At 38.4% G+C, this 24,269-nt stretch overlaps 1 protein-coding gene across 3 annotated transcripts; it reads right to left on the bottom strand.

Moving 5' to 3' along the window:
• Nucleotides 1-12,198: 12,198 nt before the first annotated feature.
• On the bottom strand, nt 12,199-20,447 carry LOC307011758 (4-galactosyl-N-acetylglucosaminide 3-alpha-L-fucosyltransferase 9-like). 3 transcript variants are annotated; one of them, XM_079637758.1, is made up of 2 exons: nt 20,323-20,447; nt 12,199-13,987 (listed from the first exon to the last, which is right to left on the bottom strand). In XM_079637758.1, the coding sequence occupies exons 1-2, from the start codon at nt 20,330-20,332 to the stop codon at nt 12,882-12,884; spliced, it is 1,116 nt and encodes a 371-aa protein (XP_079493884.1). In that variant the 5' UTR covers nt 20,333-20,447; the 3' UTR covers nt 12,199-12,881. The 3 variants fall into 3 exon arrangements, with proteins under 3 accessions (XP_079493884.1, XP_079493885.1, XP_079493886.1); XM_079637759.1 differs by lacking the exon at nt 20,323-20,447 and adding an exon at nt 19,010-19,093; XM_079637760.1 differs by lacking the exon at nt 20,323-20,447 and adding an exon at nt 16,846-16,960.
• Between the last annotated feature and the right edge of the window lie 3,822 nt (nt 20,448-24,269).

Genomic DNA, 24,269 nt, shown 5'->3' with positions numbered 1-24,269 from the left:
CTTATCTGAAACCCGCTTATCTGAAACCCGATTATCTGAAACCCGCTTATCTGAAACCCGCTTATCTGAAACCCGCTTATCTGAAACCCGCTTATCTGAAACCCGCTTATCTGAAACCCGCTTATCTGAAACCCGATTATCTGAAACCCGATTATCTGAAACCCGCTTATCTGAAACCCGCTTATCTGAAACCCGCTTATCGTTGGACTGATTGGGCAGGCCTTACAACAATGTGTTATGATAACTGATGATGTTATGATTATTTCCAAACATTTCAGTGTATGTATCTATTTAGTTTCAGTGGCATTTTTTAAAATGAATCTCACACTAGATTTGCAAGATTACAGTTTCTGGCCCTTTTTTACAGTTTCGTTTCTGGCCCTTTTTTATAGAATTTGATGGTCATATGCTGGTTTGAGATTCATGTAATCATGGCATGAAGTTTGGTCAACACCTGCTGGCCAAAAGATGTAATTGACATTTCATTCTGTTTATCTTTTAAAACAATTATGTTTTTCTTAGTCTTCTAGCTATTTGCTTCAACTCTGTGATGACGATCGTGGAGGTTGTCATCACAGGAGCATCAGTTTATGGCGTTATTGTGTATATTGTATATTGATTTCTTGAGCATATTTTGTGTTATGGTTATGATGTGATTTATGTGTTTCAAGACAATATCAATATAGTGTTCAAAGTGTTAATAGTGGTGCTTTTTTGCCTTTTAATTGAATACAAGAAAAGAAAGGAACAGCTTTGATGGTTTCATATTTTCTTTTTATTTGGGTATATGTTTATTTTGTAATACATTTCGGAGTAGAGCTTACCTCCTGTGTTTTGAGGGATGGGTTTTGATAGGTATGTCCTGGGCCTTCATTTATAAAACTACTCGTAAGATCCTTACTAAAAGTGTACGTGCGCCCGAAAGCAAAAAATGGCGTAGGCCTACACAAGAAAATATTCAGACTTATAAAACCGTATGTACACCAGAACCTGCGCAGAATTCACTTTATAAATCCCAGTCAGCGGAAGATTGTGCGCACATACGTCTCTGTCATGTTTTTTGTATGGTTATGCTATACCCGTACCTGAGTGACGTCATGAAGAGAGTTAAAGGACAATTTCGGTATTTTACACTTAACCTGGCCTATCTCTGGAACCGAGCCGAGTTGGGGCTCCATACTCTGGGCACGTGGTGGTCTCCTAGTGGCCCACCCACGCCAGGAGTCTCGGGCCCCGGTTCCCCGAAGCGGGTAAACGGCGGGAGTAACCTGGACTCTCTTAAGGTAGGTTTGGACCAGAGTGAAGCGGCGTATCTCTGTAACCGAGCCGAGTTGGAACTCCATACTCTGGGCACGTGGTGGTCTCCTAGTGGCCCACCCACGCCAGGAGTCTGGGGCCCCAACCAGGTTGGGTGACCAGAGTGTAAGTGGGCAGAGGGGGCGGGTGGGGGTCCCCCGGTCCCCTGACGCGGTAGGAGGGTGGGCCGTGGTGCTCCCCCATGCCCAAAGTCCTGGTTCCCCGAAGCGGGTAAACGGCGGGAGTAACCTGGACTCTCTTAAGGTAGGGTGGACCAGAGTGAAGCGGCGTATCTCTGTAACCGAGCCGAGTTGGAACTCCATACTCTGGGCACGTGGTGGTCTCCTAGTGGCCCACCCACGCCAGGAGTCTCGGGCCCCGGTTCCCCGAAACGGGTAAACGGCAGGAGTAACCTGGACTCTCTTAAAGCCCTGTTTACAGATCGTATCTGATGAAATAGAACGGTTAAGATTAAACTTTGGACACATGCTCCTGTCCCGAGAATTTTAGGTTTATTTAGCTTTCCCCCACCTCCACAATGGTTGTCTATGTGCACTGGCAGATTCCTTCCTAAAACACATTCAACTTTCGTTTACAAAGACGTGAAACTCACCGAGTGGTCAGGGGTGTTCACTGATATGATCCCAAAAAAAATCGCTGAAAAAGATGCTTTCCAACAGGTTTTATCGTAGTGTTTGTCCAACTCCATTGACTTGTATTGAATGTGCTGTGTGAGGTACGATATTCCTCCGCCGCTTCTTCTTCTGCTTCTTCTGTGTATTCAATGAAATGCCAGCGGTTTGCTTGCAATTGGCAAAGGTGCATTATCGCCACCAACTGGTGTCTATTATTCAAGCTCTCAACGGAAGAATCTGGGTGTGACGCGTTTGGCAAAATAGGTCCACAAAAGCTAAATAAACCTAAAATTCTCGGGACAGGAGCATGTGTCCAAATTTTAATCTTAACTGTTCTATTTCATCAGATACGGTCTGTAAACAGGGCTTTAAGTGTAAAATACCGAACTTGTCCTTTAAGTAAAAAAAGAGTATGAAAGTCATCTCGTGTCTGTGTCTTGTTATTCTTTACCTTAAGTATATAAAGTAGCCTACATAACATGCACTGTAAAAAATTATCGTGATTTTAACGGTAAAAGACCTGTTAATTAGAAAATATCCGTAGGCTACTATATACGGTAAATGACTGTGATAGATCTAATGGTAGGCTACATTTCATGTAATTTTACTGTAAAATACAGTTAAATTTACAGTTTTTGAAAGTGAAAAAGAACAACTCAATTGTATAATTAACGGTGAAAACCCGTAAATTGACATTCCCACAATTCCCTGTGTGACACTTCACATTTTATGTATTTTTGTTGAAATAACTATGTTTCTTCATAGTTTTCTTAGTTTTTTCTAATCAGTTATGTATATTAGGGTTTTATGTTACATTTAATGTTGTTAAATTAATGTTTATTGCATTTTTAAAATTTAATGTGTTAGTTTGATGATGATGTTTAATGTTTGTGAGACTGAGACTGTGCAGCTTCTATATAATAGTAGTATTAATTTTCTTGTAGAAGTAGCCGACTGCATGTGATGAGCTTTGATTGATCATGTGACTCTTATCACTTCTGTGATTGGTGGTTATCAGTGTATTACAAAGGTACAAAACAGATAATTAATACTTAAATAGAACGGTAAATTCACATTATATCAGATAATAAAATGTGGTTTATTACTGTAGCCTACATTTTAAGTGGAGTCTGTATAACCAATAACGTTGCTAACATATTTTTGACGGTAAAGTTCTGGCAACCACAGCTGCCGTTTTTTTAACTTTAAAAATCACGGTTTAATTTTTTACAGTGTGGTGTCAGAAGACGGATAGAAAAGAAGAAAAAGAAGAAAAGAAAAGCACAACTGAAAAGATGTCGCTACTCCAGTCACCATCAGCTTTGTCTCTTTACGGTAATCTGGCGGAGAATTCGGAAGGTATGGCTTCATAAATTCGAGTTGTACCTCATTACGAGTGGCATGGCAGAGAAATCAGAGACCGTGCAGTGTGCTACTTTTCTTCATATTGCGGGTGAAGATGCCATTAAGGTGTACAACACATTCCAGTTCACGGAGCAAGAAGTGTATAAATAGATGCACTAAAAAGGAAATGTAAAGAATATTGTGAGCCTAGAAAGAATCTGCCGTACATTCGCCATATGTTTTTTACGAGAGTACAAAGCTCAGAAGAAACAATTGATGCATACAGATCTTAAACACAAGGCGAAAGACTGTGAATCTGGATGATTCACTTCTCAGGGATAGAATGGTGTGCGGGATAAGAGACGACAATGTGCGTGCCAGATTGCAATCGACACCTGCCGGGCCAACGAGTTAACGTCAAATCAGATGAAAATGTTAGTTGAAAAAATAGACGTGAACAAAATAAGCAGTGTCAAAAACATAAAGAAAAGGAGGCAAAACAGTGCAAAGTGAACTGAAAAGTAAACAGCATGCAATGGAAAGTCACCACAAAGCAAATGTGAAATGTTTAAGATGTGGCTACCAACACGAATACAAAAAGTGCCCATTATGGATAAATTTGCAAAGCATGCAATAAAAGAAACCACTTTGCGAAAATGTGCAGAACGCAAGTCTCCACCAAGAAAATACAGGCTGTAGAACAAGGTGGACAAAGTGATGAGCAAGATGATTTCTTTGTTGGAACCATTGATGTGCAAACAACACAGACAATGAAAAATGTACACACAGTCACCACTGAAACACACAATGAAAAAGACAAATGGACTGAAAGCCTGAAAATAAACAAGAACGTTACGTTTAAATTAGACACAGGGGCAGCATGCAATGTAATACCCAACAATGTGTTCAGGTCACTGGAAACTCAAAGAAAGCTAAAACAAATCCACCTGTCACTTAATTACATATTCTGGCCACAAGATGTCACCTGTGACTTACCTTCACATACAGAAACCAAAAGCGGTCAATGGCAACGTACCTGCACTTCTTGTACGCACAACCGGTGAAAAATTAGGGATGGTGAGAAGAATATATGAAATAAAGACTAAAGAAGACCCTTTGAAAAACTTTGACGACCTGTTTTCTGGCCTTGGTTGTTTACCAATTGAGCATCACATCAAAACAGACCCCAGTGTCTCACCAGTGATTCATCCACCAAGAAAGGTTCCTGTAGCACTCAAGGACAAGAAGTTGAAGAGGTATACAAGATAGAAAGCATGGGTGTAATAGTAAAGCAAACAGAGAGTGGGTGAACCATGGTAACAGTGGTGAAACCAAACAAGATACGCATATCCACAAGACCTCAATAAAGCATTAAAGCGTGAACATACCCTCTACTGACAGTGGAAGAAGTGGTATCCAGCATGCCAAGTGCAAAGATATTCTCAGTCCAGGACGTTAATCAAGGATTCTGGCAAATAAAACTGGATGATGAGAGCTCGAAACTCTGCGCGTTCAACACGCCTATAGGGAGGGATAGATTTCTTCACTTACATTTGGTGTGTCTTCAGCCAGTGAAGTCTTCCAGCGTGCGGTTGCGCAGATGCTAGAAGGTCTTGAATGTGTGGTCAACGTCATTGATGACATCCATGCAGAGGTGGACAAAGTACACAACTTCCTTACTTAAGTCAAAGTACAGATACTACTGGTCAAATATTACTCAGTTACAAGTAAAAGTTGTAAAAAACGATGTTTACTTAAGTAAAAGTACAGAAGTACTCATTTTTAATAATTTTTCATATTTTATTATTGTTGCATGTAATACTTACAGTACCTTATGCCTCTGAATCTATGTGATATTGATATGCCCTCATATCAATATCACATGTATTTCTATAACACAGTTCCAGTCGTGAGATTGAATAAGTCACTCAATAACGTCAACAATGGTTTCGGACACACAAATGGCTGGTCCCAGTTTTTTGGCTTTTAGTATGAATATGTTAGCCATAGCTACTGTTATCTATAAGCTAGTGTGCTCAGAAACAATGACAAAATTGTTTTTTTGAAACAATGACAAAAAAATGACAAAACAAAAAAAGAAGACCAAACCAAACGTTGCAAATTAAAATCATATTGATGTCAGAATCCAATGTCAGTTTGATGTTAATCTGCAACGTTGGACAGTGGTTGAAAATCGGTTGATGTCAGAAACCAACATCAGTCGAGTACTGGCGTCAACCAGACTTTCATTTACAACCAAAATGCAACCAAAATCATCCTTGACGTTACTACTTTCTACTCAAGGACCTTGACAGAAATGTAGTGGAGTAAAAAGTACAATATTTGTCTTTCAAATGTAGTGAAGTTAAAGTAAAAGTTTCCAGAAAAAATAATACTCAAGTAAAGTACAGATACTCAAAAAGTGTACTTAAGAACAGTACTCAAGTAAATGTACTTTGTTACTGTCCACCTCTAGTATAGGGAGAGACAACAGAAGAACATGACCAAAGACTCATCAAGCTGCTGGACAGAGCAAGAGAATGGAATTTAGAAACTAAACAAAAGCAAGTGCCAGATAAGAACATCAAAAATAAGATATCTTGGACACATCATCTCAGAAGAAGGTCTTAAGCCAGATGATGAAAAGGTGAGAGCAATCGTGCAAATGCCACCACCTGAAAACAAACAAGCACTCATGAGATTCATGGGTATGGTGCAATACCTATCCAACTTCATTGCAAATGTATCTGATGTCAGTGCTCCTCTTCGAAAGCTGAGAAGATGATGTTCAGTGGCACTGGGAGGAAGAGCAAACAGAAAGCTTCACAAAAATAAGGAATTTACTGACAAATGCTCCAACACTGAAATTCGTTGATGAACAGAAACCAGTGACATTTTCAGTTGACGCCAGCTCAGAAGGCATCGGGGCAGTCATTCTGCAAGATAAAAAACAGTGGCTTATGGATCACGTGCACTCACGGATGCACAGAAAAGATATGCACAAATCGAAAAAGAGCTACTTACCATTGTTTATGGATGCAAAAAAATTAATCAATATAGCTACTGCAAGGAAGTGGAAGTTGAAAGTGTTCAAAAACCTGGAGAGTATTTTCAAGAAATCACTGCACCAAGCTCCACCCAGATTACATGCTTCTCAGACTTCAAAGATACACATCGCTAATGCACACCTGTCATGCATACCTGAATGAGCATAAGACTTGTTTGGTCAAGAGCTAGAGCTGTGCTGGATAACAATATATCTGCCTGTGTCTGACGAAAAGCTAGTGTTTTCCGCAGTTCAACAGTTCAACAGCTGCTGATCAAGAAATGCAACTACTGCGCAAAATGCCCATGGATGGATGACTGATTCAAGCATACTGGACATTCAAAGAAGAAATAAGTTTCACATCAGGACTCCTTTTTAAATCTGCAAAGCTCATAGTTCCAAGCAAACTGAGACAAGAAATGCTGAGGAAAATTCACAAATCACACCTTGGAGTTGTAAAATGCAAAGAAAGAGCCAGGGATGTTCTGTATTGGCCGAACATGACAACGCAAATTGAAGGGTTTGTGTTTGAGTTTGTCTCCCAATGTCAAGTATGCAACACACACAACAGTAATCCAAGAGAACCATTGATGTCACATCAAATACCAGGAAGACCTTGGTCAAAAATTGGCACAGATCTATTCCATTACAATGGTTCAGATGACTAATTCGCTCCGTGCACAATATGGCGACCGTTGACGTTCAAACCCTGAGTGTGCGGGCCAGTACTTCCGGTGAAAACTTCCGGTGATCTGACAGCGAGAGCAAGAGAACAACTGCGACCGATTTCCATTACCAGAGAGATCATTTGAGTGTTTTTAGGATTCAAGAGAGGCGACTTGCCTTTCGGAGGGTGACAGCCTCAGCACTTCATTGTTGTGTGCCGTTATATACCGTTTCGTCACGTTATAATAAAGTCAGCTTTCATGCATTCCCCGTTGACACTGCGGTACGTGCTGAGTGGATGCAGAAGATCCGGAGGGATGACTTCCACCCGACCAAATTTTTAAATGCATATAATTTTCTGTGTATTTCACCTGTGCGTTTCTATGCTTTCTATTACTGTATTTATTTTGTGCAAGTGAGATGAGTAAAGAGCCTCTGTTTCATAAATGATGATCTGTCTGGTGTTTATAAGCAGCAAATACAGTATTTTACTACGTGTAAAATATACACAAACTTATAGTACATTTTTGTTGTAACGTTACCTACAGTTAAAAATATGAATGTAAATGATGATAATATTGATCGAGCTATTGATGTAAGTAGGCCTAAGTGAAAATATATGCGCAGAATTGAGAAAATTGTATTTATGGAGATAACTTGTAGCCTATCACAGGGCAAGGTGAATGTTCACGGGGTATTTTATTTAACAACTCTAATCGTAGTTGTAACTATATTTACTGTAGGCATAATTGTCATTGTTTATGCAGCATGAGTCCAATACAATCTTTTTTGATTGTATTTGATGGTGTGAAGGTGCTCTTTGGTGCTTCTGATCAGAGCCACTGCTTTAAGGACAACAAGGCATCAAGGGGTGTGTGTGTGTGTGGGGGGGGGGGGGGGTGGGGTGGGGTGGGGGGGGGTGCTCATTTGCATGGGCAGTTGGATTGGTTTCTGATGAAGAAACTAAGAATGATTCTTGTAATACTAATATGATCGACATATCACGTACACATAATTTCGATCTTCAAAGTACCAATTTATAGAGACCAGTATAGGTGACCATTGATTCTATTGTAAAATACACAGCATCAACAAAATAATACACTAAAAAATGCTGGGTTGTTTCAACCCAATTTTGGGTAAAATATGGACAAACCCAGCCGTTGGGTTAAAATTTTACATTACATTTTTAACCCAATGTTTGGGTTTGTCCATATTTTACCCAAAATTGGGTTGAAACAACCCAGCATTTTTTAGAGTGTATTATTAAAAGACATAAGACAATAAATCATTCACAAAAATGTTCTGGGATGCATGCTCATTCATAGATCAGTTCATCTACACTGTAAAAACTAATCATGTAAAAAACAGTAAACTACTGGCAGCTGTGGTTGCCAGCATCATATCGTAAAAATACGGTGTGTTACTGTATTAAATGCTGTAATGCAATATGCTGTTAAAATACAGTTTTATAATGTAGCTGACAAACTGGTATTTAGCTGTTCATTTCAAAAACAGTAACACACCGTATGATGCTGGCAACCACAGCTGCCAGTAGTTTACTGTTTTTTATAGGATTATTTTTTACAGTGTATGATTAAAGCAGCAAAGTCTGTATTAAAGATTGTTTCTGTCTCCGCCATTGTCTCTGTGTTGAGCATGTGACCACATTTTTTAACAGCCATAAAACCAACTTATCTTGGTCATGGTAACTAAGACCTTCTTGCCCTCACTGGGGGATGGGACCACAGATCCCAGAAGTTTAAAGATTGTTTGGTACATATACCAAATAATTGTGTCTGGTTTGTGTCAGTCGTTACACAGGTGTCTAATTTGTGCTGCCTTCAAGTTATTCATGTAAGAATCTGTTTATTAATTTTATTTTATTTTTTTTATAGTAAAGCTGTAAGTCACTTGTCCTAGTTGTCCTGGCATACAATAATTTGGACAACTTCTAATTTCTTTAATCTTTGCAACGGAGGTGAATAGAGAGTGCATGTTAGCATTACCACAATAGACACGTTCATGGGAAATATTGTTTAAATAAATTATCAATATACAACATACCCTCTAATCCTCATAGGTTGCTTTATTGCTGCAAATAACTATATTAGTGAATTTTTGATTGAATTTTGCTCTCTGTACGTTTGTTTGGGCTTCTAATCTTATGTTCAATCTAACTGCTATAGCTATATAAGTGTATAGAGCTATATAAAGAGTGCTGTATAGTGACGACAGACAAGAGGATAAAAATGGACACTCATGTCCAGCTTGATGAGGATATAGTCAAAGCTTTTAAAGGTAACCTGAGAAGTCAACGGAATTCTAATGCATTTCTATGCAAATCATTATACATATATTCAAACATGTATTCAAAAATGTTAATCAATGGTTAGTTTTATATAAATTCTACTTCCCTTTCACAGATCATGCAAAGCAGTCTTCAAATACTACAGTGTCTGAACTACAAGCTCTCAGAAAATGAGTCGTACTTTAAGAAGTGTTCGTCCACTTGAAAATGAAGATGGTGACATTCAAACTCTTCTGATTCTTTGGTTCAGCCATTTGTAGACCTAAGTTTGTAAACAATGCATTATTCACTTCTGCACATTGTTTTTCTGTAAATTTTATTTTTAGAAAATTGCATTGTGATGCTTATTTATTTAGTGATGTAATATTCATAGTGCACTTTTAATACAGGTTTACCTGAAATGTTCTACAAAAAATTATAAATATAGCTCTGCCATATTATTTCACTGATCTTTGTTATGTATTTTGTTTAAGATTATATATGCTGCTGTACTTTTTTAATGTACTCTTATGTATTTATTTTGTAATGTACACAAAAAGATACTATATTAAAGTTTTCTTGATTTGAAAGTCTGTGTATGTCTAACCATTTATATTTAATTATTTTTGCACTTTTAATATACCATTTTAAATACTGAATAAAACAGCTTTATATAAACTATTAGTGTAATGCTAATATATGTTTAATGCTATTTAAATGTTCTTGAAATACATTAAAATTAAGCTTAAAATATATTATAAGTACTTTAGACATATGAAAGTATATTTATAATGAACTGTAAAAAAATACACTTAAATGTACTTGAAGTGTTTCCATTTTAGCACAATTTAATATATTAAAATAGTGCAAATAGCTTAAAATTGATCTTAAGCATATCTTGAAATACACTTAATATACCTGAAGTTGTTTCAAAATAATACATTTTACTGGGCATATTTCTTGTATGTTTTTAAGACACTTGATGACTTAATGAATTTGTAACACAAATAAAGTACACTTTAATATCACTATAAGTAATTAGTCCCTAATTGCATGCCGCATGCATGCCGGTTACCCCGGATTTCCACCAACTGCGGATCGGCTCCGCTGCGTGTCGGCTCCGTGCTCCGCTGTCCTTTAATACCCACCAGGTCCGGATTTGTTGCAGAGCGGCTGCGGCCGAGGACCCACGAGATCTCGCTAATTCACGTGTGATCGCGCGATATGTAGTTTCGATAAACAGAACCACCAAACCAGGAACAGTTTTCCATCCATTTTCAAGGTGTAGTGTAGGGAAATATGATCCGCCATGATCACGGTGTATTTTATTTTGAAAATTAAACGGATCTTTTATTTTGTTTTGGTTTGTTCTGTTTTTTGCTCGACTTCCTGTCCTGCGCATTCTGCCCTGTAGTGCTGCGGAGGGCTCCGGCATCCGGCTAAAATAGAAGCTCTGCGTATCAGCTCCGGAGGGCTGCGGATCGCCGGAGTCGGAACGCAGCCTTTCCGCAGTCAGTGAAAATACACACATTGACTTTAATGGAAACCTATTGACTCCGGCGCCGTTCCGCAGTTGGTGGAAATTAGGGGTTACCCCCAATTTCCACCAGATGCGGAATGGCTGCGTTACGGCTCCGGCACAACGGCGGAGTCAATCGGTTTCCATTAAAGTCAATGTGTGTATTTCCACTGAATGCAGAACAGCTGCGTTCCGACTCCGGCGATCCACAGCCCTCCGGAGCTGATACGCAGAGCTTCTATTTTTGACGGACGCCGGAGCCCTCCGCAGCACTACAGGGCAGAGTACGCAGGACAGGAAGTCGAGCAAAAAAACTTAACAACAAAAAACAAAATAAAAGATCCGTTTAATTTTCAAAATAAAATACACCGTGCTCATATTTCCCTACACTACACCTTGAAAACGTCATCATGGGCGTCGTAACCATTGTATATGGGTGGGACAAGACACACCCACTTATTTTTCGCTTCCGACGCCCATGTATAGAAACAATCATCATGTGGTAATTTCATGTCAATCATGGCCGGCCGCAACCGTTACGCAACAAATCCGGACCTGGTGGGTATTGACGGACGACGGAACATGGAGCTGTCACGCAGCTGAGCCGTTCCGCAGCCGTTCCGCATCTAGTGGAAATTGGGGGTTAGAAATGTGTCCGAGTGCGGTATGAGTGCGGTCCGCCTTTGTCGGATTCTGCAGTCGCTCTACATACATAAAATATACATAGATTCATATACATGATCAGACAATTTACCAAACAATCTAGATCAAATGAACACTTCATGGTTTTGCAATATTTATGGAAATTACACAATCTGGCCATCAGAATGAAGATGCCACAGTCAGGCCCGTAAGGTTGTGGGGGAAGTCCCTATTTCAAGAGAAAATAAAACCTGAACAGTTCAAAATTTGAACTTTAAAAAACACGACACATTAGGCTACCTTGAAAACAAGACGATTTTTTTTAAATAGCTAGTTTGTGCATTTGAATTCTGACATGACCTATAAATCATCGACATTATTTTTTCTTACCGCTGACATCTGAATGGCGCGTCAAATTTGAAAAGTGAATGACGATACGGAAATGACGTCAATTTGAAAAGGAAATCAAGACAAGAAGTGAGTCTGCGGGTCTGCGGCTGGATGCTTCTCCATTTTTCACTCCTCCCCTCACTGCAGCCGCCTACTCTCGCATACAGTTCAGGCGAGGCACGGCGCATCTCAAACAAGCCTGGTTGCGGTTTATGACGCAGCCATTTTGTTTTAAATAGTGTCCAAACGTCTTTACTCGTTTTTGCAGTTGGTCTGATGCTCACTGCATTGATTTTTAGCTCCTCATTCTGCCTCTGTGATGCTTAGCTTCTTGCATCTGAAAGCACTATTTCCCATTGATATTGTAATAATGATTTTTAATGGTTTTATAAAAATTGTAATTTGTTCTAATAATTTCTTAGTTAAATTACAGACAAATACGATGCAAAAAGTACAAGATAAATATAGCCTAAGGCATTGTGGTACAGTTCAGAGCATAAAAAGAACAACAACAAAATTAGATTTTTTTATCTAGGCCTATAAAATGACATTTTAAAACAATTATAATAATAAAATAAAACAATGGGATAAAGTCCGATAATATTAAAGCAGTTACTACATGAATTTGAAAAGCATTAAGTTTGTCTTGTTTTTTTTATTTGTTTTGTGAGCTCCTGTGTGTGAAAGGGTTTCAAAGTATATTGTGAGATCAGTATTATAAAAGGTAATAAATATATGGAGGGTTTCTTTTGAGTTATGATTTTTAATGTTGATTAATAGAATATACAAAATTGTTTCTGGGGAAAATACGTCTTTGATAAGATTTTGATTAAATAAATGCAAAAACATTAAAAATCTCACTGACCTATGGCATATGTAGCTCACCGGCATATGCAACACATTCCGAACAACCTCCAGAGAAATAACATTTATTAACTTTTTTCCAGTTTTTTTTATCTAAATTTACAAAAGAGCATCATTACAAGAGATCAAAACACTATACAAAAAAATAATCGGCATATGTAACACTCCACAATCATAGGTGATCATCGGTTAATTGAAATACCATTCATAGAGATCATGAATTTCTTTATATTCCTTGTGTGTAGCTATATAATCACAAGCAGTGCAAATGGGCAGATCAAACTCCTGCTGCTGCAGTAAATGAGGAGTTGGAGAGAGATATTTCCTCCAGTTAAAGAACCTGCGATAAGCTTCTTCGTCCTTGTCCAGCTGAAGAAGATATTCTGCTAGTGACTTTGCATCTGGGAAGTCATTTACATGAATGAAGGCATCGCGGGGATAAAAGTTTTCATAGTTTTTTCTGGGAGGACCGAGAACCACAGGGACGGTTCCTGCAGCAAGCGGCCCATTCATCTTCTCAGTGATGTAGTCCTTGTGGATGGAGTTCTCAAAGGAAAGGTAAAACTTGCAGCTAGCTAGGGTAGGATAGTATTCGGTATGATCCAAGAATCTTGCATAAGCCTTTCCGAACATATGCACTTGGATGTATTTGCTGAATTCTCTGTAAAACTCGTTCCTTGTGCCGACACCTGTTGAGGCAGCATTGTTACTCACAATCCAACACACCAGTTTGTCCTTTTTGGGAATTACAAACTCCTCATCTGGCTTCTTCCTGACAGTCAAATGTAACCTGCTAAAAATATCAGCATCCTGTCTGTAGCTGAGAGTGTGATTGAACAGGTTCTCCAGACCTGGTTTTTTCTGAGTGTTGGTCGGTGATTCTAGATGAAACCAAATCCACTTCTGGAACGGAGGACGAGGAGATGGAGGAAGGTTGGTTAAGTCCCAACTGATGGACTTGTGATAAATGAGGACAGCGTCTGCATCGCTGTAGAGAGATCTATTAACCGTCAACAGACAACTATCGATGTTGAAAATATTTTTGCAGTCATTCAGGTCAAATCTGAAATCTTCAGGCCAGAACCACATCAGGAGAATAGGTTTGTCTTTTGCTGCCTCAGTAACAGAGCTCTTGATCGTGTCAGGGATGTATTGTTTAGGAATAAGAAGTGGAGGTGGACAGTTGTTTGAAGGTGATAACCAGAAAAACATGATTATCAGAGAGACACCTGCAAACGTCACTATTAGACTCAGACGACACAGCGATGAGCCATTTGTGACTGACATATTCAGATCTGAAAAGGACAAAAATAAGTATTTGTTATTGAAAGCAAATAATAAAAAGAAATGTCTCAAAAAATGCACCTTCAATTTCTGAAAATAATTGAGGTACACATATAAAGGAACTGTAATATATGATTATATGACACTATCTGGGTTATGGGAGCACAATGCTTTAATATGTTCATTTAATGTACAGTAAATGTCAAGGGAGCAATTGAGGAGTTGTATTTAAAGCAACATTTTAAAGTAAAAAAAAAAAAGATTTTTTTTTTTCTTCAACAGATCTCAGTTACTTGTAATTCATTTTACATTTTTCTTAAAAGAACATCCCTCTGTTTTTTCCAATACAAATCTCTTGTCCTGGATTAAGAACAATGACTCAGGTCATTATAAACTAAATGCACACAACTGAAAAAGCTTGCATTGCAAATACAATATTTGAATATTGTAAACAAAACGTTGTAGCAAACATCTTGTCATCATCAACAATGTAAGTGCACAAACTAAACACAAACTTTGAAGACATAGGCAGAGCAAATATATACACAATCCAACTACAGTTCCACGGGATACTGACACATGAAGCAGAAGATGTAGCCGCTAATGGCACAGAAATTAGACCTTCTCTTAAAACAAAACGCAACAGTAAAACAATCCCTCATGCAATATTTAATGTCATGACTAGGACTTCCAATGCCAATCCAGACCCTTTAATGCCTTCTTTTGTGGAAGAGCCTTTTTAAACCATAAACTATAATAGCTACAGCAATGAACGTTAATCATCATCTTGAACATTTTTATGCTTAATCATTATCTTGAAGAGGTTAGCTACATTCTCTCTTTAATTGACTCTTATTCAAACCAACTTACAAATGAATAACAAACCATATCAAAAGCATATCATATCATATTTGCTTTAATGTTTTATATTTTGATTGATAAATGTCAAAATATATTTTTGGAACGAATACAGAGAATTAATTCCACGCCTGTTTAACAAGAAAATGCAATGTGCCGTTCTGGGTCATGACTCATGAACGAATCCAACGTGACACTACCTGAAAATACAGGTACATGTTTCCTGTTAAAGCAGTTTCCTCTTTGTCTCTCACTCAACGTTGAGGAAGAAGCTGACCCGGCTGAAGAGAGCGTAGCCTACACGAAACATCTGAATACTATGGAGCTTATAATGCAAAGTTTAATTGTGTAAATTTGAATTATTCAATCTAAGTGTAATCTAACAAAATTGAATATGTGGATTTCTTTGGGTTCTCCAACACGTCACTGGCAGCAAACGCTGTGATGCAGTTTTGAAAAAGAAACAGAACAGAAAAGACAATTTTAAGTTTAAAAGTTAAACAATTATTTATGTGCACCTATGAATAAATCTTAGAAACTGAAGTGTCTTAAGTTGTCCCAACCTGACGTCTTTTCTTCTCTGTTAAAGTAAACTCTGTGTAGGACAAAACCAACCATGTTTCGTGCAGTATAATTTTATTTAACGCTATGTCAGTATGTGGCTATTTTCATGGCAAAAACTATTTACGAAATTACAAGTTACATTTATACAATGAAAATAAAAACAAAGCAAACTAAAAAAATAAAGTAATTAATACTTTACAAGATTTTTAATCTTAATTATTGTTTATGTAAACAAAAAGTGCATATTGATGCTAATTTTATTTGTTATTTGCTGGTTTCGACATATAACTTGGTGAATGTATTTCATTGTGTAATATAATCATGAAATGGAATTTTCATGCCATTTCATCTCTATGATGAATCAACTAAATATGTCTATTATGATCAACTAAAATCAACTATAATTATGCATTTTTACAGTATAAAATGCAAAGTACAATTTTCTATAAATTTGTATTAGCCTATCTCTGATTCTGTTCTTTTCTCTGACATTTATACAAAAACTCTAAAATAGTTTGGATGGTTGTTAATATGAGAGTTATGAGACATATTTAAGAGATTTAAATATCATTACATGAGTAACTCTCGGCCACTTTCATTTTTAAATTCCAAATGAAAAAAAGGTTGGAGACACCTGAACGAATATTGAACATTTGAAATTTAACTAATTGAAATTGTTTTTATGGATGAATTTTATAGACTGCAAATAACGCATTTTAAAAACTACAGATTCAAGTTTTCAAGATGAAAAAGACGAGAACTTCAAATTCAGTTTTCTAAAATTCAAAACGCGGAAAATTCTGAACGTACAGAAAGTATGTCACAGGTCATCCACAGGGAAGAGTATACTTTTTAAAAACAGGATATTTGTAGTCTTATAATTCAGAACAAAAAAACAGCAGTTTGAAAATACTGTCTATAAAATTCAGCTATAAAAACATTTCAATTCGTTAAATTAAAAATGTTCAATAGCATATTCGTTTAAAGAAATCAAATTCAGAACCATTTAAAATTCCACATATTATTGAAATTTGTTAGATTACACTTGTCAATTAAAATGTACAGAATTCAAATTCAAATCATATTATATAAGCTCCATAGTATGCAAGTTACACAGTGTCTCGTGTCCTCAGTAACCGACATATAGTATGGGGGATACTGCCAAACTATTATTGTCATAGGGATACTTTAAGTAGTGTTACTGGCTCCTATAGCTTTTTGTTCCAAGCTCGGCACGTTCAATTAGTAGCAGTATAGCTTTTTTAGGCTATCTTCATGGCAAAAACTGAGTTATAAAAATTACATTAGTTTCATAGACCTAAATACATTAAAATAAAATAAAACCTTACTAAACAAGTCCTGACACATTCAATTCAATTGCATTGACGCCTATGACTTTTAGGTTGAAATTTGCCATGTTATCTCCCACACTTTATCAAAGACTAACCTCTGTGGTGCAGTGACTCCTAAAGCTGTATCCTGTAGCAAACACTTGGTTGGGAGGGTTGAGTTTAAACGGAGCGAACAAATGTGTTTTCTCACAGGTTAGGTATTCAGTCCATATAAGTTAAGGGGAGGAGCAGGGGATATAAGTTAAGGGGAGGAGCAGGGAATATAAATTAAGGGGAGGATAAGGGAATATAAATTAAGGGGAGGAGCAGGGAATATAAATTAAGGAGGGGAGCAGGGAATATAAATTAAGGAGGGGAGAAGGGAATAGGCTATAGGTTACAGAGGTGAGAAGGGCATATTCAGTTCATCGTGGGGAATTTGAACAACGGACGCATCTCCGATCCAAAGATATCGGCAAACATTTTTTTCACCATGCACTCTCCACAATGAATAGCCTATTATCCTTATGTGACTGTTAAACGTAACTGATATCATCACAAACTATTTATATGGTACTATTTCATGGTGTTGTGTCATGCATGGGCATTGCAAAACCTGTGTGAGATGTCCTGCGGGGGACCAACGCTATCTCACGGCAATTCGTACGAATTTTACGAGGTGGCTAATTCGTACCAATTCATACGACCTCACTCGTACGAATTTGTACGTTTTTTGCTAAATCGTACATATTTTACGATTTGCCAAAATCGTATGAATTCATACGAATGACCTACTCCTGACCCCGCCCCTAAACCTACCCATCACGTGGGTTTAGACAAATCGTACAAATTCGTACGAGTGAGGTCGTACAAATTCGTACGAATTAGCCACCTTTTAATCACTCGTACAAATTCGTACGAATTGGTCGTGAGATTGAGTCATGAGACACAACTGTCACACGCTGTTTCGTTTTTCAGTGTTATCTTATGATAACAGCCAGCATAAAACGAAATTGTATGTTTTACGTATTATTAATCTGTTCGTTAAATATCTCATTCCTGTTTTATATATTTTAACCAGTGCGGATTTAAATAAAATTATTGAATTAAATGGATGAATAAATGTTGCCCAATTGTTATTTTATTTATTTGTCTTTGTTTATTATATTTGCAATGAACGGTTAGTTACCTTACATCGTTAAAAATGGGTGTCTCAACTGTAGCCTACCAGTTAGGCCTAATAGTGACAAAAATAAGGTGCTTTTTGTCTCAACTGTACCTATATGTGGAACAGTTGAGACAAAGTTGAGACAAAAAGCACCTTATTTTTAGGAGCTAATTGTTGGAAAATATGAACTACTTATGGGTATTATTGATTGATAATATCTTAGTCTACAATCTAATGAAATGTCATGTGGCATGGAAATTCACTTTTCAGTAGCCTATCTATTTTTGTGTGAAAAATCGAAACGCAAAAAGTGTCTCAACTGTACCAGTCTACCCACTCTATTAAGAAGTTTAAAGTGCACTTCCTTTGCTTTTGTTTCTGAAAATGTAAGATATTTTGTTCTTAAAATCTTAACTTTAACACTAGAAAAAAATTGAAATATTGTTTTTTTTATTAGAAGAAAATGGATTGTAATGGGTTCATTTAGGTTAGTGAGGGAGTGGAAAAGTGCAGGCAGGTAAGGCGGACAGATCTCTCTTCTCGCAGGGGATCTGACACCTGAGATCAGGCGGATATCGCGGGATTCACGCTCGTGCACGGTTTTACTAATAAACTGGATGTTATTTAAGTTCTGTTGCTTTTATATGAAAATAAATATAATGAACAAGACACCCAACGTTATTTAATTCCATTCCAAATACGAGATCGAAGTTTATCAATCTTTTTTTCTTTCATACAGACACGTGTTTTTATATATAGCCTATATATTTATATATTATTATTATTATTATTTTTTTATAAAAATGGCATCACATAACCCATATAGAGATCACACTGTCAGCAAGTATGGGGATATTCACACACATAAATCATGATATCAGAGTTATGATATCACAAACCGGCTCATAGCCTCTGGCAAAAATGATCAAAAAGTTTTTTTTGTTGTTGTTGTAAACCCAAAACTAACTTTAAAAAAATAAAAATAAATGAGGTGTGAGAATGTCAAAGTAAGGTGTGTAAAGGGCAGGGATGCGGGAATCTGTGTGTGTAAACATGAACATGAGTGGAAACTAAGTAAACAAAGGAACAAAAAAAAAAAAACAGGATCATACCTGGAGCAGAGAGAGAGAGGGAAGAGTGGTTGATGAAGCAGTTTAAATACCCTGAGCCCAGGTGTCTCCAATAACGACTCTGCCCTGCAGGAGGAACCGTGACACCCCCTTCCTTAAAATGAGGGTCCCACCCTCAGCCCAAAATATTTAAAACAATTCAAAGTTCCCCAAAAATAAAAAAAGGGATACCAGTCCCGGCTCCTAGCAGTCGCCCAGTGTCCCCTGACTGACTGGATGATTTTTTGAATCCCAAATGTTGAAATAAATGGAGTTAACGCTTTAACTACTGATTTTTAAGTCATAGAGGGAAGGGAAAAGATGCCGGATATCTAGTTGCTTGACAGTTAATAAGTATCTATGACTTGACTTGGACCGTGGTAAAGGCCCAACACAATTGATAAGATGGTCAAAATGTTGCCCGATGGCTGGAATTGTATATAAAGGTGCTGGCTTTACAACCTGTTTTGACACGTATGACAAGTTAATAAACTGAGCTACAATCTGCTTTAAACGTAGCCAGAAAACCCCCGTAAAAAAGTATCTGATCATAAGTTTTACAAACACCCACATGACCTGCCACATCACCATGTGAAGTTTGCAACACTTTTTCGCAATGTAGTAGGTACAACTATTTGAAAAACTGGTTCTCCCAGACCCTGATCACAGTGTGGAACTAATTTCCTGACAAACATCCCATCAAGAAGTATCTGCCTTTTGCTCAGCCATCAATGAATCTCTAAAGCCCCTTTCACACAGAGATTCCGGAAATAAAAATTATATATTATGATAATAATGTGTCGTTTGATTTTGGGTCATTCACACTACCAGTGATTTTCCGGGATCTGTGAGTGCGTTCACACACATCCCTGGTCCTGGCAACTGACTTTCTGGTGTACTCTCAACTTCCTTACGAGAGGCAGAGCAGGTAACAGCACAAACTGGAAATACCTCAGGAGACACACAGCTGCAATCTGGAGACTGAAGGTTGCTTCTTAAAGATCTTTAGTTTATCTGCCCTGCCCACACCTTACTACCTGACAAGTCGTTCCCCAAAATCAAGTGGACTCCCTCTACTGGCAACTGGGGTCTAACCCCAACAGCTATCACCCGTATACCAGACCACATTTTAGGGTAACTTCATGTAAAGGAGAAGTTGCTTTTTAAGGACTACAACAAACGGCTGGTAGGGACTACACAACATTCCTCCCGGGTTAGTGACATCACCAACCCTAGAATTTACATAAACCCCGCCCCCTGGGAACACGATTTATAGATTATCAAGACAGAATATGCTAATGAATGACTTTGCTCACCCTCTGTCATGTATTTGTCTCTTGTTTTATGTGCAAACACATGGCTGGTTGTTTTGACTGTGTTTGCATTGTCTTGTTACCTCGTTTCCATGTTAGTTAATGTTGTATTAGCCTCACCTGTGATTGTGACCATGTGTCCTTACCACGTTCCTTGTTCCCTCGTTAGTATTGATGTTCATCAGTGTCACCTGTACCTTTGTAATTAGGTGTTCTATGTAAGCTCCCGGTGTTTGTTCCTCAGTGCTGGTTCGTCTTGTTAACGTTCGGTTCTGTGAGTATTGTGGTCTGTCTGTGAATGTTCCAGTTCTGTTTTATTGTCAAGTCTAGTTATTGTTTGTTTGCCTCATTGTGGGTCTTTGTTTCCGGTTGTAAATAAACCATGTTTTGTGAAAGTTACTGTCTGCGCTTGGGTTCTATTTAGCATAACGTGACAGAACGAACCAGCCTTTTTTTGAACCCAGCAGACAATAGGTTATGTCTTGTTCCGCCAGTTAGGTGACCAGGAGCGATGGTGGCAGTCGACCATCGAGGACATGAGGGGCAAGATTCCGTTGTCAGTTTCTGCATTGCCAGCGATCCAGGAGAGTCGCGTCCTAGCCACGACAACGCTTGGCAACCATGTTCTCGCCACTTCGACATCTACAAAAGGTCCTTCAGCTGTTGCTACGGACATTGCGGGGATTCTGGTACCGGTCTTAGGTCCGGCTATGGCTTCTGCACCGCGGTTAAGGAGGAGGAAGAGATGTCAGGTTCACCATCTCCGTCCCTTCCCGGCTCAGTGCCGATGTATGTAAGCTCCCGGTGTTTGTTCCTCAGTGCTGGTTCGTCTTGTCAACATTCGGTCCTGTGAGTATTGTGGTCTGTCTGTGAATGTTCCAGTTCTGTTTTATTGTCAAGTCTAGTTATTGTTTGTCTGCCCCAGGTTGCTTCTGTCAGTCTGGTCCACGCTGAGGTAGATGGGAGAGTGACCAAGTCCAGCCCTATCCCAGCTATGGAGTCTAGGACTGTCCACGCTGAGGTAAATGGGAGAGTGACCAAGACCAATTCTGTCCCAGCTATGGAGTCTAGGAATGTCCACGCTGAGCCGTCTGTGGTACCTCCTGTCCCAGCTCCGTTGCCCCCAGTTTTGGGTTCTGTATCGGCTCCTCTGCTTGCTGCAGCAACATCGGTTGTTTCCCCGATTACCCCTGTTCCTGTTGTGCCCCGACCTGTCCCTCCCAAGACTGTACCTCATGTGTCTCCACCCAGAACTGCCTGGTTTTCGTGTCCTCAATCAGTGCCCATGTCCAGTGAATCCAGGACTTTTGTTCCACCTATCTACTCTGGGCCTCCACCTACAAACTATTTTGTCCCCACCCCCCACCCCCTTACTCCCTCGTGTTATTTTTATTGTCATCCTGATCCTACTGTTATATTTTTGTGTTTGCCACTGTTAATGTTGTTGTGTTTTGTTGGTATGTCTAGTTAACAGTTGGTTATGTCCCATGTGGAGCGTCTGGTAGCCACTCCGTAAGGAGGAGGTTATGTCATGTATTTGACTCTTGTTTTATGTGCAAACACATGGCTGGTTGTTTTGACTGTGTTTGCATTGTCTTGTTACCTCGTTTCCATGTTAGTAAATGTTGTATTAGCCTCACCTGTGATTGTGACCATGTGTCCTTACCATCCTTGTTCCCTCGTTAGTATTGATGTTCATCAGTGTCACCTGTACCTTTGTAATTAGGTGTTCTATGTAAGCTCCCGGTGTTTGTTCCTCAGTGCTGGTTCGTCTTGTTAACATTCGGTTCTGCGAGTATTGTGGTCTGTCTGTGAATGTTCCAGTTCTGTTTTATTGTCAAGTCTAGTTGCCCCATTGTGGGTCTTTGTTTCCAGTTGTAAATAAACCGTGATTTGTGAAAGTTACTGTCTGCGCTTGGGTTCTATTTAGCGTAATGTGACGTCCTCAAAAAGTGACAACTTTAACATGCTATATAAAAAAAGCTTTGGGGTATTTTGAGCTAAAACTTCACATACACACTCTGGGGACATTAGAGACTTATTTTACATCTTGTGAAAAGGACATTATACCCCTTTAAGATCTTGGTTGCCATCTTCCAGGGACACTACAGCTGAAATAAAGGCTGAAAAATCACAGTGGGAAGACTGAGAACCAAACTCAACTAGTGGCTGAAAAAGCTCACCCTGGTGGTCAGAGGCTGTAACAGGAGCTGCCATCACAGCAGGTTTAAAGGGATGCTCCACGTTTTTTGGAAATTGGCTCATTTTACAACTCCCCCAGAGTTAAACAGTTGAGTTTTACCGTTTTTGAATCCATTCAGCTGAACTCCGGGTCTGACGGTCCCACTTTTAGCATAGCTTAGCATAGATCATTGATTCTGATTGATTCTGATTTCTTTCAAAATGACCGAGTATCAATATTTTTCCTATTTAAACCTTGACTCTTCTGTAGTTAAACCATGTACTAAGATCGACGTAAAATGAAAAGTTGCGATTTTTCAAGCCTATATGGCTAGGAGCTACTCTCATTCCAGCGTAAGAATCAAGGAACTGTGCGGCCGTACCATGGGTGCAGGTGTAATATGATCATTTTCCGTCGATTTTAGTACATGGTTTAACTACAGAAGAGTCAAGTTTTAAATAGGAAAAATATTGAAACTCGTTGGTCATTTTGAAAGAAATGCTACTGGACTCATCAGAATCTATGCTAAGCTATGCTAAAAGTGGTACCGTCAGACCCGGAGTTCGGCTGAATGGATTCGAAAATGGTAAAACTCAACAGTTTGACTCTGGGGGAGTTGTAAAATGAGCCTATTTCCAAAAAAAGTGGAGTATCCCTTTAACTTGACCTGACTTTTTTTAAGCTTGATTAAATAAATGATTCGTTTATAATGGGGAGGAAGTTTTAAGCTATGCAACTTGCAGGACGTTTTAATGGTACAAAGACCTCTTATATAACAAAAGATCAAGGCAAATTTGGTTTCTCATGTCATGACCCCTTTAAGTTGTAAATAACTGAAATTAGATGTTTCTGACCTGCGCCTAAAGTGAGAAAATTATCAAGAGGGCATTCAGGCGGACGGTTGGGAAAGTGGGGAAACAGCTTCTGAACAAAGTGTCTAATCTGAAAGAAACGAAACAAATGACTATTGGGCAGATTGTACTTGGCGGACAAAGACGGAAAGGATGCAAACACCCCATCTTCATACAAATCATTCAGCTCGACAAGTCCGTTAATTGACCAGATTCGAAAAGCAGGGTCAGAGCAAGATGGGGAAAAAAGATGATTATTTAAGATAGGTGTGTGAATAGAAGTTCTTTGTAAACCAAAATGTTTCCTAAACTGGACTCAAATTTTGATAGTGTTAGTGACAATTGGATTAGTTGATATTTTACTAATAGCTAAGGGAAGTTGAAAACAAATAACAGAATACAAAGTGCCTTTCGTTGAGACAATCTCTGAATGGACCCAAGGGGGACATTTATCAGTGTGGACAGAATTGTTCCAATAAAGAATCTTATTAATATTACAAGCCCAGTAATATTGTTGAAAGTTGGGAAGTGCAAGTCCTCCTTTAGCTTTGGGGAGCTGAAGAACTGATTTCTTGAGTCGCGCCGGTTTGTTTCCCCAGATAAATGAACGCAAAATACCATCAAATTTAGTCAAAAAAGACTTGTTAATGCAAATTGGAATATGCTGAAAAAGATAAAGGAATTTGGGTAAAATAACCATTTTAACTAGATTAATGCGACCCACAAGACACAAAGGAAGTGAAGTCCATCTAGATATGTCTAACTTTGTTTTATCGACCAGCGGTTGAACATTCTTCTCAAATAGTTGATTAAACGAATTTGTGAAAACGATAGAAGTTTTTAACGGCCGTCATAAATAATCAGTTTGCAAAGACTATCAATCAAAGCTCAGCTTCGGGAAGGGGAGATTTACAGGT

Source organism: Phoxinus phoxinus (assembly GCF_949152265.1).
Source record: "Phoxinus phoxinus genome assembly, chromosome: 15".
Taxonomy (NCBI): domain Eukaryota; kingdom Metazoa; phylum Chordata; class Actinopteri; order Cypriniformes; family Leuciscidae; genus Phoxinus; species Phoxinus phoxinus.
This window is presented reverse-complemented; position numbering and strand designations above follow the sequence as displayed.